Raw genomic sequence first — 19,021 nt, forward strand, 5'->3', positions numbered from 1 at the left:
CTTCAAAACAGTTATGTGTCCTGTTAACCATGATCCATCTAAATGAAGACAAATGTTAAGCATTCTGTATGCCAAGAGCCTATGGTCAACCACAAGAAACTGCACTTATTAAACTTGCTCAGATAGGAATAACATTGCTTTTGTTTTACTTGCATAAATAACATCTTATCTAACAATATTTTACTGAAACACATGCCCCCCCCCCCTCTCCCCCACTTATTTAAAGGATAATAAAGGAATTATATATTATTTGAGAATACAATATTACAGTGCTATATAAACACTGCAATGTTCAAAATGGTTGTAATATTATTACATTAACTGTATGTACACTTATATTTTTTTCTAGCATGTTTGAACAGATACAGTATTTTTTCTTCATTCTTTTTTTGTAGAGTGCCAGTGAATGTAATGTACTACAGTACTCTGTGCTATATAAATGTAGTAACAATAATTATGAATTTGAACACTGATTATGAAAAAGCGCCAAACAAATTTTACAACGTTCATTAAAGATGTATTTGTTCCCCTGTTGAAAAATAATGTTTTTGTTGAATATGCCATTTTAATGTCACATAATAGTTGTTCACTTTAAACAAAAATTGGACCAGAAAACAAATTATTTAACTGAAAATACTGTAATTTAAGAGAAATTGGCTCCCAGCCAATGTTTTTTGGTTGAAATTAACCATTTATTTTGTCATTTATTAAGTAATAACATTATTTTTTCGTTTTTTTTTCTACGGAAGTAATTAACCTTGTTAATATAAAATTACAAAATGGCCTATTCGAAGTCCGATTTTATTAATTTTAATTTTTTTTGGGGGGACAATACATCTTTAACAGTTATATATATGTTATTCTAGTTACATTATTTGTATTAGCTTATATAATAATTTTGACAAATAATTCTGTACATAATTGAAAATATTGAAACGAAAGCAAGTTGATTTATAATTTTGGAAAGTATAGGTTCTTTCTTAGTGTATACTGGGGAGCTGGAACCTGCTTGTAACAGCCGTTAGACTCATTAGCAATAGCCTGGCTTACTTCATTATTCACTTGTGTTAGGATATCTAGAATGTGATTGGTATGGTGGTATCTTTTCAAATTTTGTGTCAGTTTAGTAATGTACCACGATCCATAGGTCTTGCTCCTGTATGACACGTTGCCAGGTGCCGTGGCATATCCGAGCAGGAAATCGGCATCATCCGGAATATTCTCTGTAGCAGTAGGTGGAGCATCGTCTGTTTCCATATTTTGCACGTGTTGCTCAGCCCGTCTAGTTCCTTGGCAGGCTTGTAGAAAGAATAACTTTGGCTTGTTTGCTAGTGTCTTGCAAAACCCTGTACGAAATGAACTAGTCATATCTATTATTTTACAATGGACTCCGTCAATGCCATAAACTTTTCCAAGGTCACCGTGGGACAATATGCAACACACGAAACAATCATACTTGGAATGATCCATTTTACGAACATCAATTATTTTATTCATCATCTGTTCGCCAGTTGCATTGCGTATCACCTCAACATCAAATCCCAAGTAGTTGAAAACATGATTCAGATTTGCTGTTGAGGAATTAAATTAATTTAAATGTTATCAGTCCATTAATTCAGTACAAACTAAAAATTATTAAAATGAACACTACGACGATAATGGTCGATGATAAATAGACAAATATGCATTTTTCATACATAAAACAAAAGAAATATAAAAACTTTTCATTCTTGAACTATAGAATAACCATATATGCTTCCTTTGATGAAAATGATATTTTACACGTCCAATCAAATGACGTCATGATTAGTAAGAGCAATAATATCGTGACAATACAACGATTTTATTGTTTTTAGTGATCATGACGTCATTTGATTGGAATTTAAAAAATAGTATTTTTATCAAAGACAGCATAAATGATTATTCTATAGTTCTGGAACGAAAACCTTTCTAATTTCTTTTGTTTTATGTAATAAAAATGCATGTTTATGTATTTATCGTCGATCGTTATCGTCCTAGTGTAAATGGGCCTTTACAGTAGTCGTTATTATAAAAACACGCCTGAATGTACCCTTGCCATTTGAATGGTTGATTATGTATTGCGTGACGTTTGGTAGGCCTATAAGTTCCATGGAAAAGTGGGATCTAATACCTGGACTAAATTCTAAGAATCTTTTTATTCATTTTACTGTTCTTTTGTTTGTTATATTTTTTACTATGTAATGTCTATAAATAGATGTCAAGGAAGATAAGAAAGATGATGACATGAGAATTGACCAAGTAAAAATAAATGTGAAAAAGAAAAGTGAAGTTAAAGGCACCTGCTAAATCAGAAAGTGTTGATATAAAACCAGCTAGTCCTAAAAAGTGATCTAGTTCAGTCTTTGATTGTAATTTAATTAAATACCATGGGCTAGCTATGACACCAGGGAAGAGTGAAGTGAAATTCCAATATTACATTTAAAGACTTCTAAAATTGAAAGTAATATACCTTCATCAACCTCTGAACCTTTTCTTTCTTTTAGGTTACTCTCTTTAATAAACTGCATATTGTTTATAATGAGGCATATTCCACGTGTAGCGTGGGTCATACTGTATTCCTTAATCTGCAATCCTATTATAGTAAAAATAATAAACTAAATTAATCCTATGACAAAAACTTTATGTTATCTAAAATTGGGTAAGTATAACCTTTTATCTATAAATAATTTACAGGCCAGACTTGCCCCAAGTCTTAGTTATTCGATTTGTCTGTATCAACTAAAGTATATTTGAAATGCCATATTTTCCAAAATCTTTTACCAATGTCGAATGGCAAAAATAAAACATATATCATTATTTACAGGCACCAATGTGAATATTAAGGCTCATACCAAAAGGCTATGTTTCAAATTCTTTGTATGTAGTATAATTCATGTCACACACATGAAATACATTCCTTTTTGGTGTTAAAGTTAACATACACATAAAGACAAGCCCATTGAATGAAGCTTTTAGATCTAACAACAGGATGCTGAGCTCCGGAGATCTAAGGGTTTATCTGTGGCTGCGACACAACTGGTTCCACGCCCTTTAATAGCCACTGCGTGCCACAGAGAATATGTACACAGTACAGTACTTTTGGTATTTGTCGCAACCATGAGCCATAAGATTAAATGAATGTTACGAGTTTGTATCTTGACGGGGCGAGCTCAGTGTCCTGTTGTTCGCCTTGATAAGACTACCATTATTATTATTATTATTAGGGACTTTACGAAACACGACGGTTAGGTGAGGACGACGGATATCCTATGCTCGCCAGAGTGTAAAATCATATACAGTCAACATAGCCGTTTTATTAGTTATGCACCCTTGCGCGAAGACGACGACCGGCAGTATCTTTCTCCCTCCCCTGACGATACAGCATAGGCCTAGCCTTCCTAGCTAGGGGCCTCGCATTCAAATGCCGCTTTTAACAAAGCCATTTTAACCCAATAAAAATGTTATTTCATTAAACAATTAAATTGTTCAAGTTCAAAACGGGAAGATGGCAACTTTATCGTTCTCAATAAGTTAAGACAGAATTTCACGCTAAGCTCAGCCTACTTTGTTAAAGCTCATGCATAAATTATTCATGAGCACCGTCCTATGGCATTCCGTTGTGTTTCATGAAGTCCCTATTATTAATACATGCATGGTCCAATTACCTTTAGTCTGAGTATGTAAAACTGCATCTCTTTGCTCATCTTGTTCAGTAAGACTTGGTGTTGCTTCTACCGGTTGTGACATGGATTGCATACTGCTCATTTCTACACAGAAATAAATGTATGACATTTTGTATAAAACAAATCAATCATCATTATGATTTAATAGTGTAGCATTTGACACTAGAATTAGTATGAATTGTCTAAAAATAAGTAATAGGTAATAATATATTTTTTGTATAAAACATTTACCATTTTTTAGATAGTTCGATAAATCTTGTCGATCGATTTTAGGAGATCCTAATGCTTCACACAACGAATCCATCTGTTGTTCTGGATTTGTTCTTTTTTGCCATTTTAATAGCATTGTATGAGAATCCTCGATGCCATCCATATCAACAGCAGACAGGCCCAGTTTATAGCCCAACATTCTCCATTCATCTCCTAGCGAACTGGCAAGATAACTGATGTAACTCTCTTGCTGAGAGCCTATAACACAAATTCAAAATTAAAATGTACTGCCACTCTTAAAGCTCTGTCTAACTATCAAACTGGCTTGACAAAAAAGTGTGATGTGCCCAAATATGGTAGTGATATGACATCATCGTATCCATATATAGGCACATCACATTTCTTTGTCACATAAAGTTTGATAGTGTAGACAGAGGTTTACAATCAGAAAATATATTATAAAGAATACTGTATACAACCACATGTTGATCAAATGACAATGAATGAAAAAATAGGTTTTAGATGATTTTTGTTCTTATTTTTTAGGAACTAGACTCAAATGTAACATCAAAGGCAGTAATATTCTAAAATACTAAAGCAACAGAAACTATTTAAAGCACCTTGGTTGTTCACTGGCGGTTCAGTCAGTTTTAAGCTGTTGAATGTTTCTTGAACGTCTTGATATTCTTTTTCTTGTACGACTGGCTTGCTTTTAGAACTTGATTGTGAATGTTCATCTTTTACATCTCCACATTCAGAAGAACCTTTGAAATTTGAAAGGAAATTATGATTTTAGTAAAGATTAAAATTATGAATGATGACACAATCGTGGTAAAGATCAATCATAATTATTAGTCATTGTGCTTAAAATTGTGCTGTATATAAGAAAATGATTAACAAATGTCCTCTATTACAAAGATGTGTTCGAAATAAGTATAAGGCCTAGACAGCAATGTTTTTTTTATAATACAGTAAATGAATATTTGGCTATCCAGGAACATACCTCTATATCTTGTTACTTTTGACACCAATTCGTTACTTCCTATATACAACCCAATTTCTTTAAGAAAATCTAGATTTGTTGGTGATATTATCATGAGTTTTTCCAATTCAATCATTAGTTTAATTGGCTCGTCAATCTTCTCAATTTTTCTGGCTGCCATATGATCTCTTAATAGAGGCTTTAATGAAGACAAGTCATTCTTTCCGATATCATATGCAAAATCAACTACCATACGTCTGGGTAAAAATAATATGAATTAAATTATGGATAAATGTATAATACTACAGTAATAGTGTATAGTTATTGAAATCTAATGAAATAGTAAAAATAATGAATGTTTATATTAGTTAGAATATTCTCACCATTCGACTTTTGAGATTATTTTGAAATCTTTTTTTTGTGGAAAATCTATCGATTGTACAATCATTTCCTATTATGCAATAGTATACAATACGGCCGATAACATTACTACACTGTCTAGAGATGTGTAGTTTACTAGTATTTATTAAATACAGTACCTGTACGCTGATATACAGTTAGTTTTTTTCCCTCTTTCTGCAAACGGTAAACATTTTTCAACTTGTACTTTAAGATCAATTCTTTCTATCAGGCTAAGCATTTCTATAATAATTCCCAAGTTGTCTTTTGATAGCCGTCCTCTCTTCTCAAGTTTATCCAAAACATCGAGACCTCTACTGGCAGTCTCCAGTTCACCATGACGAAGGCCAATGTTTGTATCCAGACATAAGTATTTTAGCCTACAAATGTCACTTTCGGTTAAATTTTGATCAATGTTTAACAACATTTTGCGGTAATCAAAGTGGGAAAATTCTTTTGTGGTGCGAGTTTGCTCTTGAACTCCAAATGTGTTACTAGTAGGGCTGATAGGTATTGGTTTAGCATCTGTTTCCGCCATGATAAATATATCTGCCAAAAAAAGATGGTTGATTTAAATTAATGATATTCAACAAATTTTTTAGTTTTTACTTCATTCTCAATTTTTGAATCTTCGTTCAGTGGGTCCCTAAAGTTTATTAGTGGTCATCATCATTGTCCTGCCCAGTCAATTGACAAAGAATTTTGTCAATAACCCTTTGCGGCATGATTTACCATACACTACAGACAGTCTAGTAGTAGGTTAATTCGGAAATAAATATTTAGACTATACTCTGCAGACTAATGGCCTAAATTCAACCAGGCCTAGCCTATATGTGTTTGATTATAATACGGTATTTATTAACCGTAATGTGGTAGGCTAGGCCGCCTAGGCCTATAATACTAGGCCCAATTTAAAAAAAATACCTTTTTAATATTATTTTTGCTGAACCATGAATCGAACCTTCAAAGCCTTTTGTCTTCGTTATGTATGTGTAAGCCCAGGCCTAGCCACTTTCGCCTAGCTAGGCTTAAATTAAATGAGCCAATTAATTTAAGTTAACTCTTACCTATGTAGTGTTCGATGCCGGAAGACAAGGCAAATGTCAATATTGACCGTGCGTGACGTTAGTTCCTGCTGCCTAAAAACTAGGCTAGGCCTAGAGTTTTAGGCCGTACACAGTAATTAATAATAGAGTAAACTTATGAAACTAAAACACTAGAGAATTTCAACTTCAGAACTGTTTGTTTTTACCGTTACTACTAAGGTCTATCTAATACTGTAGCATTCCAAGCATTTTAAAAAATTCCAATCATCTATTTTTTTATTCACTCCGTCATAAGCAATAAAGGGAATTTCCCTTATCGTCTCAAACAACAATGAGGGCGCTTTTGCTATTATTTTAGTCACATTTATTTGCAAGACAAAATAAGCAACCTTACTAATCCGGACAATGATACACAAACTCGTGGTAGTTGCTTTAACCGTTCTTTATTCTTTGGTAAAGTCTGAAACACAAATAAACTCAATGAAAACACGCACAAGGCAGCACAGCTGCGTGTGCAAACAACCCCAAAATACAGCGTAGCAGATACATACAGTCAAACTACTACACGAGGGCTAGTCAGGCTAATGGCCAATTAGCCGATCGAAACACATAACTAAATAGCCTAACTAATAATTTTAATATTCAAAGTCAAGAACATTAACACAACTTAAATGTTATAAAACATACGTAGTACTCCCACGTATCACAGTCGGAAATAAGATAAATACAGTATCTACTATTAGATAATAAGCGTGATCTTGCTGACAATTCTGTTTACCACCAAAACAAATATTTACGCCACCAACGTCAAAGTTCGAAATCCGAAACACTCCCGCCTCGTGACAAATTGACATGAGTCACAGTACATAAAGGATTTCGAAAAATAACCACAACAAAGTGAATCTTAATTAAAATGCAGTAATTAAATGTTCACAACTCAAGTAGTTACATAATAAAAGCATTCCTTGTTTCTTTTCTTTAACGGTGCAACTAGAGCCTTTGCTATAACGTATGTCGATTTAACTCCTGCTGGGGTATCCCCAAATCGCCAGACAAAACGATGAAACTTTTGATCACGCACTGATAATGCAATCTGGTTAAACATCTTCCAAATGTCTCCGGCTACTGCAATTCCGTACTTCCGCCAGTGTAGAAAGCATGTCACAAGTGAGTTTAAGAAATCTGGCCCTTTGTGGAATCCGTCATTGAGACACAACCCGTTAAACTTCGCAGCGGAATTCCATACAATACGGATCTTTGTTGTCTTGTGTTGCTGGTGGACAGCATGGTGTTGAAGGTACCATCCTTCATTTCTGTCTTCACTTGGAGTGAGCTCACGCGTATATCCATTGTCAAGGAGAGCTTGAATTTCATCATTGTATTCATTGATTTTCTTGTTTTTTAGCAACCTGGCCTCATGTGAAATCATCCCCGGCACGGCTTGTACTCTATTACAGTCTAGAGACTCAGGAAATCCATCCTTCCATGGCATTTCCACGGTAATGTGGCCCTTCTCATTTATTTGGAGATTTTTTCTATAATGTTTGATAAACTGAGATTCAGCAATTTCCTTATCTGTACATGTACACAAGGTTGTTGGTTTAACTCCAATGACATTGGATGTATATAAAAGCTGGGAGTCATCCATGAAATTTACGTTTGTGATGTGGCTGATGACATTGGAAATTGGCTTTGGAATGGTTTGTCCGATAATTGTCCAACCTAGAGCACTTTTTGCCGCAGTTGGTGATGTATCAGGATCAGTTAATGAACGTATTGTTTTCAGTGGTGTAGTAAGACTTTGATAGTCGTATCCAATGAGTAGGTCAATCTCGGCTTCCTCCACAGTCAAATGTTCTTTAACTACCGTTAAGTGAGGGTGTTCGTCAAAGATATCTTCGCCAACAGGTGGGCTATCATGGGAAGGCTTTTGTACACTAATTGCAACCAAGTCGTATGCTTTCAATTCCCGTAGTGGTCTGACTCGAAGTTGATACCTAGCACTGTTTTCTCGTACGATGCCTCCTCCGGCCACACCATAAGTAAATACAAAGGGCTGTCCGTTTAAGCCTAGCCTTTCAGCGGTGGAGCACTTGACCAGAGTGGTATCAGCACCACTATCAAAGAACGCGACAGCTTTCTGCCAATTGCCCTTGTTGTCTTGTACCTCGATATATGTAGTCGGTGAGTAGCGACGGCGTTCGGCATACCTCGTCGAGTTCATTTTCGAGATTGTCTGGTTTGTTGATGGAGGCACGAATGGATTTTGACTGGGCCCTGTTTCAGTCTGACGTATACTTAGGTTTACTCCCGCCTGAGTTATCTGAGGTGAATTTTGGTTAGTTGATGCTGGCAAATATATGAATGGATTCTGACCTAAGTTAGTTCCTACTTGGGTTTCGTGGCGTACAAATGGCCGTAGATTTGTGTTCGCTCCCGCCTGTGTTTTAGGTGGTGACATTTGACTTTGACAGAAATCGTCTGTGTTGTTAATTCTCAAAGCGCGATTGGGTGGGCAAGCAATCAGTCGGTGGTGAAATAGCTGACACACAGAGCAGCGTTTTTTGTCATGTCTGGGGCATCTGAGCGCACTGTGGTTTGTACGAAAACATAAGAAACATCTCCTAGCTTCCATTATCATTAACCGTCTCTCTTCATTAGATTTTGAGTTAAAGATAGGGCACTTAATAATCAAGTGACGTGAGTGGTCAGTGCAGAAAGGACAATCATCCGCGCTAGTTTCAGCACCTTTAAAATTAGATTTCGGTAAAAATTGGGTAGTATTTTTAAGTGTACTAATTTGTCCTGTAATGTGATGAGTAGATGCATTTTGATCGCCAAACATATGAGGTTGCTCTCGGCGTTCCCTTGCTTCCGTTTCACTTCGTAAGAATGAGATCAAACTTGGTATTGTCGGCTCATCGTGCTTTATCTGCCGCATGTATTTGAAACTTAATTCAGCATCGATTTTCTGACTCGCTAGTTCAACAACTACTGACGATGAGAGCTCTAATTCTTTTCCAAGTTCACGCATTCGTCTTGCAAAGTCTGTGAGTCCATTTAAAACAGGTCGCATTTCCTTTGCTGTTGCTGACTTCATTGGCTTCATCATCTGAAGTGTCAGAATAACATCACGAACAATAGCTGAAGTCGGGACCTTTTCCTTCAGACGAGCCCAAGCTCCATTATCACCTTCAACCGAGCAGCAATCAGCAATATGGTCTTGAATAGATTTGGGTAACGCATCACCATTGAGCAAAACCATCAATTTTTCTTGGTCACCTTTAATACCAGCAGATTCGAAGTATTGGTCAATTCGTACATGCCAAGAATGGAAGTTTCTTGGAGATCCATCCCACCGAGGGGCTGGGAGTCCTGGTGTTTTAATCGAAGGCCGTTTGTTGTCTGAGCCGATTCCGTTCAATTTTATTGTAAGCTGTGCCACCATTTCAGACTGAGCTTTAATTAATTTTATCATCTCTTCATCTTTTTCTGCTGCAGTTGGCTCACCTTGGGAAGAATGAGCGGTTTGCTCATTCCTTGAAAACCTTCTGTATTCTTGATATTTTCGCTCCACGTCATCAGCTGCTGACATTAGCTCTGCATGTAGACGTGTAGTAGTGTCAGTCTCATCAGGTGGTTTGACAACATCCATAGCATCAAGTAAGTCGGTTATCTTTCGAATTTTCTTTTGTATATGGTCGAATGCCACTTTAACCAGTTCCGGTTCGTCTCGGTCGAGAACACGGGTAAAACGGTCCCTTGCCCTCGTTAGGTGACCTTTAAACGAACGGTGTTTGACCTCGAGCTCTTCGAAGCTGAGGTCGATGAACGTATTTTCCTCCATTATTAAGGGAATACACTTTACTAATCCGGACAATGATACACAAACTCGTGGTAGTTGCTTTAACCGTTCTTTATTCTTTGGTAAAGTCTGAAACACAAATAAACTCAATGAAAACACGCACAAGGCAGCACAGCTGCGTGTGCAAACAACCCCAAAATACAGCGTAGCAGATACATACAGTCAAACTACTACACGAGGGCTAGTCAGGCTAATGGCCAATTAGCCGATCGAAACACATAACTAAATAGCCTAACTAATAATTTTAATATTCAAAGTCAAGAACATTAACACAACTTAAATGTTATAAAACATACGTAGTACTCCCACGTATCACAGTCGGAAATAAGATAAATACAGTATCTACTATTAGATAATAAGCGTGATCTTGCTGACAATTCTGTTTACCACCAAAACAAATATTTACGCCACCAACGTCAAAGTTCGAAATCCGAAACACTTACGAAATGGCAATCAAAGATTATGTAAGATTTTCCACCACCATCCACGATATGAAAAGGGCACACATACCTACTGAAATTGGTATACCCATAGAGATATTATAATATCTCTTTGGCATACCCCTAATGCCTAATGCCTAATGCTCATGCAATTTTAATGTCATACAATAATTGTTAAAAACAAAAACTGAACACAAAAAAAACGTAGTCAATTGGAAGCCTCTCTGTCATTAGCAGACAACGGGTTTGGTTAATTCAACCGTTTATTTTTTATAAGTGATCGTTATTTTGTGTTAAGAAAGTTAATAATTTTTACATTATGGCCTACGAAGTTTGATTTTATTCATCTTTATTGTTATGATGCATTCTTTAATTAATATTTCAGACCTATAATAATCACATTGTAAAATTGCAGAACATTTAAAATAACTCATGCCCTATAGGGGATAAATTGTTAATGTGACATAATCCACATGAAAATGGAGAACGCCACTTCGGTTTATGCAAGATCATTGACACTGGAGTCCTTCTTCGGCGGCAAGGCTTTGCAGTAGTCTGGCAGAGTGTCTAAAACTATTGGTTCTTCCGCTTTGGTCGACGATGTTGCTACTTCCAGTGACATATCAATACACAAGACATCACCAATTGCATCCGAAAAGGTTACTCGTGCTTCATATTTGCCCTGAAGTGAAAACAAAATATTATTAGATGTTTTTTACCAACCCCTCCTCCTGGCTCCCTCCTCCCTAAACAATTATATTGTGCATAGACTTTTAAAAGTCAGCTGAGGTTATCAGGAGGAGGATCGGAACTGATTCTCCCTTTTTAAAGCATTAATTTGTGTTAAAATTCGGTTTATTATAATTATGTGACGATTATCATGCACACATAGGCCTATTCCTTTTATATCATTGATGTTCTACTATATACTTATTATAAACAATTACCGAAGCAAATAGTTTAATATAGAACGGTAAATCATCAACTGCGACAGACACAGGCGTAACACTTGTGTTGTACTTTCTCGGTGGAGGTGGGCATTCATTGCAATCTATACAGTTCTCCGCCGCTCCGGCAGGACATTTAATAGTCGGTGGTTCTTCTAACATCATTTCACAGACATTATCGAAAGAGCTGAAAAAACAATAAATAATATAAAATATACTTTAAACAATATGTCCGTCACCCCGAAAAACTTTTTTGAAAAAGGGCGTCTAATTGCGGCACCACGCCCTTCCTCCCCCTTATGCATGCTTTCAAAACGAATTTCCACAAGACCCGGAGAACACACGTCAATAGTATACCGATGGCATAACGGTATAACCCAGGTGGTGGAAAATGGTTGTAGCAGTCAATAAACTATCAGGTAGGACTACTGTTTGTCATCACAGACATGATACAGCATGCACGAGCTGGTGACCCAAGGGACGAACTCATCAGGTGTTTTACCTATGGGAGAATTATACGTCCCAGAGTTCGGTTATGACGCTACGCAATGACGTAAGCGAAACGCAATAGATTGATCAATGACAAGCGACAGTTCGAATAATCCATTGCTTGTGATTGGTAAAATCTTGGTTCCAACTTGAGAGGCAACACAAGTACGTAACGCAACGTAAGTTAGTTGACCAATCACAAGTGATGAATTATTCGAACTGTCGCATGTCATTGGCCAACACGTTTGCGTTGCGTTTACGTCCTTGCGTTACGTCCTAGTGGAGACCAAGCTTTACGTTGCGCTTACGTCCTTGCGTTGTGACTCTAGTGGAAACAGTACGCTTTTATGTCACTCACCAGCATCCGGGAACCGGAATACGTGCTGTAAACCAGTACATATTTACCAGCATCCAAACTTCAACATTAAGACTGAAAGGTTCCGTCAAATTTGTCAAAACTTCAGCTTCAAATTCAACAGCGATGTTGTGAGGGATGATGATTGGGTCTGGAGACATCTTCAAGTAACTGACCTTGATACCTGTTGATCTAGATTGATAATCTATGAAACAAAGATTTGATGCATTAATAATCTTAAATGAAACATTCAAAATTCAAAGGGTATAGGCCTAACATCAATTTAGTTTGATCAGAGGGAAGAGTTATATTGTAATTTAACTCTTCCCTGGTTTGATCATACGAATAACGAAGTTATTTTACCTTCACAAGTTTTCCATTGAAAGGAATTTTCACAATTTACGACACTTGCAAAATCCAACGTAATACTGAAAACTATCAGCAACAGCAGAGAACAATTATTATAAGGTGCCATTTTAATTCTGTATTTCATACGTTTAATTGTGCAAGTTTATGGTGTGATGTCGACACGTACCAACCATGCGACGGCCCGTGGACTTTAAAATGTATTGTTTTCATGATACCAAAATCGCGTCTATTGTTTTAAGGTCAAACGGTCCTGATAAAAGAATCTCGAGAGCCGGCTTACGTCATTTGTAGGGCCTATCGGATAATCTGTATAAAAATGATGGGAGACGAGGGTGGGGAAAGGTACAGTAACATTGATTGATCATTATTTCAGAATTACAACAATTCCATTAAAAAAAATCCATGCAAGAGATTTGAGAAACTTCGTGCACCCTAACAAGATCATTATTATTATTATTATTCATAACTCTTATTTTAAAACCGTAATTATTATAATATCATTTAGGCTTATATTTTAGCTCAAATTGACATCTAGGAGGGACTGGACTGATGGGGGCCATCAGTAATATCTTTTATTTATGCCACTCTGTCTCATATGTGAAGTTTACTTTTATTAAGACTTGTTTGTAATATCTATAATTGAGTCAGGTTGCAACCTATTAATTTTGTATGATTCTTCGGTGTAAATCAAAGCTCTGTCTACACTATCAAACTAGTTTGAAAAAAGGGGTGTGGTAGTGAGTATGCTTACTAATGGTACTTGATATGTCCATATATGAATGAGCACATCATTTGTTTGTCACATAAAGTTTGATAGTGTAGATATAGAACTTCAAGCTTAATTATACAATATTGCATTTTAATTTTAGCATAATGATTATATTCACTTTTGACCATTGGATCCGGAAAAAATGTACCTTAAAAATTAAAAAAAATTTAAATTGGAGTCCTTCGGCTCCGCCCTCTAAACAGTGGTGTTTTTGCATCCGGGCAAGTCTATCGTTCGTTCCTTTAATTTCTCCGCTTCGCCGCACATGTTGAAGAAAGTATTCGGGAAGTTATTCGCTGAATTAGTTTATGCTTTGTCATCCAGATTTGCCTGTTTATTATGTCAGATAGTACAGCGAAGCGAGTTAAAATGGCGACATCATTAGAGCAACTCAAGCAATTAACTACAGTTGTAGCTGACACGGGCGATTTTGACAGTAAGTAAGGCCCTCCCGTATGTGAAGGGGTGTAGTATGGGCCAAGGGATAAAACGCGCGAACTGTACCGGGGATTCAAATGAATCTTGCGCAAACGACCGGCCTAGCTCGCCAGTCTCTGTCTGCTACTACTGTACACTCCCAGCTTTGCAAGCTACTGCTAGCAGTAAGTACAGTGCTAAGTGAGGGTGTGGTAACATTTTCTTTCAGTTTTAAGGCTAACTAGCATAACCTCTCTACCTATTAATATTATACCAGGTATTTAAAAAAAAAATTAATTTAAGTAGACTATATTTTTAGTACAGGGGATACAGTACAGGTGGCATGCAAGAAATACATTTGAGTGTGGTCGTGGGTTAATTTGCATAATGAATCAGGAAAAGTTGTTTGAATTTGATTTGAGCATCATATTGAACACTGAAATCTTTAAAAAAGTATGTGATGTAAAGCGCTGGATTGGCTGTTTTAAGTTTGTCTCTGCTTTTATTTGTGTTAAGACATACATATTTTGTGGCTGCTTGTGGCTAGTTAATGCTATTTAGATATAGAGAAGATTTAGGAAGTGTTTGTGGTATGTTATTTTTCATTTCATGCTACAGTATAGCCAATCCTGTGCCTTAGTGAGAATGTTAAGCTCAATTTGAAGAGCTTGTTAAATGTGTACTAAATAAACAATGAATATCAAGCATATTACCAATGTGTAATTTTACTGTAGAATGATAACCTAACCATAAATATACTGAACCTAACCATCTTCCACTCTTTAAAATTTGCCATGTAAAAAAACTCTAAAAACTGGTCATGATCATCTGTTTCCCATATTGTGTATAGAGAAGGAGTTTAATTCCCCAATTGTCCAGTTTGCAATTGAGCATGTAATTTGGAATAACAATGCCAGTCAAATTGTGCAGACCATTGGCCAGTAAAGAGTGAAATCTTCCTTGCACCTACTGAGGTAATTTTACTGTAGTGTAAGATAAATAAAACAACCCCCAACAATCAATAAAAGTGTTTTGAGACCATTAATGATTTTTCATGATGCAGTAGAGATTTAATTTAGAGATTGTAATACCGTTTGGTCTTTTGTATGTGTATGGTAAGCAGTGGAATAATAATACAATTAGTTCCTGGTTGAGTTCTTGAATGACTTTGCATAACAAATTATGCCTCAACAAAAGATAATACTGTACATACCATTACACAGTACACTGTAGGTCATTCAGGAAATAAACTTGTTTCTGTATTGTGTATAGTATACTACTGTACTATATAAACTCATTTAATACAATATAGAAATAAACAGGGACTTTTTTATAACATTTTAGTCAGATATTATCTCACCTGGTTTTCATCAGTATTGTCTGTATTTTATGTGTTTATTATTATTACAAGGTTTCCATATGGTTACAATGATTACCATATAACAATGTTTTCCATTCGCTTCCATGCAACAAGACACCTGAACTCATTAGCATAAATAGATTATGATATTTGATTCCTATGTTGAACAGTTTCTCTTTATCATGCAAAGTTTATCCCTGATCATGATAATTTTGTCAGAATGCAAATTTGTCAATGCAAATATCATAACCAAAGGAAATTTACATAGACCTCAGAGGCGCTAGTACAGTATTATTATGATGCAGTAGCGATTAGGCCGACTGTTTTCCCACCATGTTGATATTCAGACGGTCCATGTTAATCAATACTTGTTTTTCTTACTTCAGCTATTAAACAATACCAGCCCACAGATGCTACTACTAACCCATCGCTTATCCTAGCTGCGGCCCAGATGCCGCAGTACAGCAGATTGCTGGACCAGGCCATCGGATATGCCAAGGGCTTAGGAGGGTAAGTGTAGTATTTATGACTTAATAGTTCTCAATAGTATTAACTATTAGTAATTACAACATTGTTTCTGGTCCCTAGTGCTACACACTGCAGTCGAAACTGTAGTGAATGCTATATTTTGTAGGAAAAGCTCACTGTTACTGTTAGTGCTATTCGGCTGAATTCTTGTAAGATTGTGTGAAAAGATGTCAGCTAATGTTACTTTATTATTTTGCAGATCAGGCGATGAGCAATTGGCTAATGTCATGGATAAACTATTTGTTCTCTTTGGAGTTGAAATTCTGAAGATTGTTCCTGGACGCGTTTCCACTGAAGTTGACGCAAGGTACTGTATAATGCAAAAAAAATAAATCACCTAACTTTTTACCTTAGCGTGAGCGTAGCATGGGATATGGGTTAGATACTTTGTATATATGATGTAAACTGTAATGTATTTTATGTCGATTATGTTGAACTTATACAGATGAACATTTCTGTAATAAGAACTTTTATGAACTAATTATAACAATACAAATTTATTTATATAATTTTAATTTTGTTTTTACAGATTGTCTTTTGATAAAGAAAAACAAATTGAAAAGGCTCTAAAACTGATTGGATTGTATGAAAAGGAAGGAATAAGTAAAGACAGGATCTTGATAAAACTAAGCTCCACATGGGAAGGCATCCAAGCGGCCAAGGAACTTGAGGAAAAACATGGAGTGCACTGCAATCTTACCCTCTTGTTCTCTTTTGCACAAGTAAATGACTTTTCTGTTTTTGACCTTCTTAAGAGTAAAGCTTTTGTGAGGCTGGTTTTTATTCAAATTCGTTTGAATATCGAATTACCATAATTCAATAAAATGTCAAGTTGAATTTCTCTCTTTTAAATGTAGTACAGTGTTTGCAATTTCCATGAAAACATACTGTAAAAGTCTGGATGTAATTAATAAGGCCTTCTATCCAGTTTAACTTTGACATGTATTGTAGTACCCTAATAAGATCAAGGGTTCGAGGCCTCTGCTATATTGCTTGTATCATTAGGCAAGGTGCTTTATTCTCTTTGTCTCGTCCTTCGGATGTATTGGAAAAACGTTGGTCCCATGTATATAAATTCAACCATAGGCTTTACATCTGAGCTGAAGGACGAGGTACACTGTTTGAAATGAGTATGATGTCTTTATATACATAATTATATTCCAAATTTCCTCAACTTTCTTCCTCCATACTATTTATGAACTCTTGGATATTAAAAAATTGGATCTCAATAATTTAATACGAAACAAGGGAATAAAGAGTTTTTTGAGTATTGAGTTCTATATACTTTTCAAACACAGGCTGTAGCATGCGCTGAAGCAAAAGTAACCCTCATCTCACCGTTTGTTGGCCGTATCATGGACTGGTACAAAGCTTCCACTGGAACCAAAGCCTACGCACCTGATGATGACCCAGGTGTCAAGAGTGTAAGGAGTATCTTTACGTACTATAAGAAGTTTGACTACAAGACCGTTGTGATGGGGGCTTCTTTCCGTAATGTAGGAGAGATCACAGCTCTAGCTGGCATTGATCTTCTTACTATCAGGTGTGTAATACATTCAATTTTTTTAAAAATATATTTGTACTGATTGAAATGCTAAAAAGTCAAGTAACTTAAGTACAATTAAACAATCTGTTCAGGCACTTGCATGTGTGTTACTTCAGTGTTTGAGATGAATCAAGCTAAACAAGTCTTGCTACATGATCTTGCTTATTATGGTCTAGAGTCTCTCCCAACACCAAACAACATCCTTGGCCTCGTTTTCCAAAGAATTTGGGACATTTGTCTGGGCTGACTTTGCGAGAGTAAAAGCTAGGTCATGGTGTAATTATTCATGACCTACACCAGAGCCTAACTATGTCATCATTTACGTAATTAATGTTCTATGCCAATTAATCTACAATCAATGTTTATGTTCCATAATGCCCAACTTAGATAATGTGTCTACTCCTCAGTATAGAGAAATAAATTAATTTAATCGTAGCTTAAAAATAAAATATTTGATTGATTATGTAATTAATTATGCATTTGATTTCCTCCAGCCCTAAACTTTTAGGCGAGTTGACAGCTTCAACTGACGAAGTCACTGAAAAACTGTCTGTGGCATCTGGTATGTAATCTTTGATAGCTATATCAAAATCTTTAACCCGTTACCGTTACCCTACAAACAATAGATATCTAAGCCGTATGCAACGGTTGCAGTGTATTTTCATCACAGTATAACAGAATAAGCTAGGCACTGAAAATTAAATTGGCGAGTTACTTTTTTATATAAATAAGTTAAAAAATAATCAAATTACTGGTTTCAGCTAAAAAAGACCCAGTTGAGAAGATTTCAATTGATGAGGGAACATTCCGTTGGATGCTGAATGAAGATCAGATGGCAACGGAGAAACTTTCCGATGGGATCCGCAAGTTTGCTGCCGATGCCATCAAGTTGGAGACCATGTTGAAACAGAAATTGGTTTAATTGCCAAATAATGAAGATACAATATCTATTTTTACAAATTCTACACATATTTTATGTTACTTTTCTTCCTAAACAACTTTGAACATTAACAATTATTCTATACTATTCTGCATATTTTTTATATCCGTTCTCACCGTGAATCAAAGATAGAGAAATGTTCTCCTTTTTAACATTAACATAACAGTAAACTGTAGTATTCCAAGTATTTTTATATTAACATTTACTCAATATCATAAATCAGATTAAGTGTTCCAAATTGCATAAACTGATAAAATATGTTTAATTACGTCTTAATGCCAAGAGATATTGTAAAATACAAATCATTCCATAAAAATAAAAAGTTAACAATTCATTTTTTTATAGTATTCAGTCTAAACCCTATCATGATTAACAGTAAATATTTTGGGGTTAATATATTATGAAGGTGGTGGAATATGTTTGTATTAGGGACAATAAAAGAATAAACCCAGTACTCACTGTAAGTTTCTGTTAATTTGTTCATGTATTGTGTACGTCTGATTTCTAACGAAAAATGTATAAGGTTTTCAGTCTCGGCTACCAGATCTAACATAGCAATGCATTGGTACCAAAATGATGTCCTCTTCTCTCTAACCAGAAATGTACCGCTCAGAGTAGTTGGTGGCGCTATAATACCGCCGCCGCGGTCTTACAC

General features: G+C 35.8%; 4 protein-coding genes across 5 annotated transcripts; 1 reads left to right on the plus strand and 3 right to left on the minus strand.

The window, feature by feature from the left end:
* Positions 1-164: 164 nt before the first annotated feature.
* On the minus strand, positions 165-6,612 carry LOC144840555 (caspase-8-like). Its single transcript, XM_078696407.1, has 8 exons — positions 6,363-6,612; positions 5,436-5,844; positions 4,918-5,153; positions 4,535-4,678; positions 3,936-4,172; positions 3,687-3,788; positions 2,492-2,614; positions 165-1,571 (listed from the first exon to the last, which is right to left on the minus strand). The coding sequence occupies exons 2-8, from the start codon at positions 5,831-5,833 to the stop codon at positions 952-954; spliced, it is 1,860 nt and encodes a 619-aa protein (XP_078552533.1). The 5' UTR covers positions 5,834-5,844; positions 6,363-6,612; the 3' UTR covers positions 165-951.
* A 666-nt stretch (positions 6,613-7,278) lies between these two features.
* LOC144849015 (uncharacterized) lies at positions 7,279-10,188 on the minus strand. The gene has a single exon (XM_078706004.1). It carries the CDS (start codon positions 10,186-10,188, stop codon positions 7,279-7,281), a length of 2,910 nt encoding a protein of 969 aa, XP_078562130.1.
* A 683-nt stretch (positions 10,189-10,871) lies between these two features.
* Positions 10,872-18,950, minus strand: LOC144840451 (ganglioside GM2 activator-like). Of its 2 annotated transcripts, none has more exons than XM_078696278.1 (4): positions 18,826-18,950; positions 12,441-12,642; positions 11,594-11,780; positions 10,872-11,328 (listed from the first exon to the last, which is right to left on the minus strand). In XM_078696278.1, exons 1-4 carry the CDS (start codon positions 18,917-18,919, stop codon positions 11,146-11,148), a joined length of 666 nt encoding a protein of 221 aa, XP_078552404.1. In that variant the 5' UTR covers positions 18,920-18,950; the 3' UTR covers positions 10,872-11,145. The 2 variants fall into 2 exon arrangements, with proteins under 2 accessions (XP_078552404.1, XP_078552396.1); XM_078696270.1 differs by lacking the exon at positions 18,826-18,950 and adding an exon at positions 12,801-12,960.
* LOC144840441 (transaldolase-like) lies at positions 13,830-18,820 on the plus strand. The gene is made up of 7 exons (XM_078696258.1): positions 13,830-14,011; positions 15,739-15,862; positions 16,080-16,187; positions 16,410-16,602; positions 17,179-17,423; positions 17,921-17,988; positions 18,188-18,820. The coding sequence occupies exons 1-7, from the start codon at positions 13,915-13,917 to the stop codon at positions 18,346-18,348; spliced, it is 996 nt and encodes a 331-aa protein (XP_078552384.1). The 5' UTR covers positions 13,830-13,914; the 3' UTR covers positions 18,349-18,820.
* Positions 18,951-19,021: the final 71 nt, after the last annotated feature.

Source organism: Antedon bifida, chromosome 1 (assembly GCF_963402885.1).
Source record: "Antedon bifida chromosome 1, ecAntBifi1.1, whole genome shotgun sequence".
NCBI lineage: Eukaryota > Metazoa > Echinodermata > Crinoidea > Comatulida > Antedonidae > Antedon > Antedon bifida.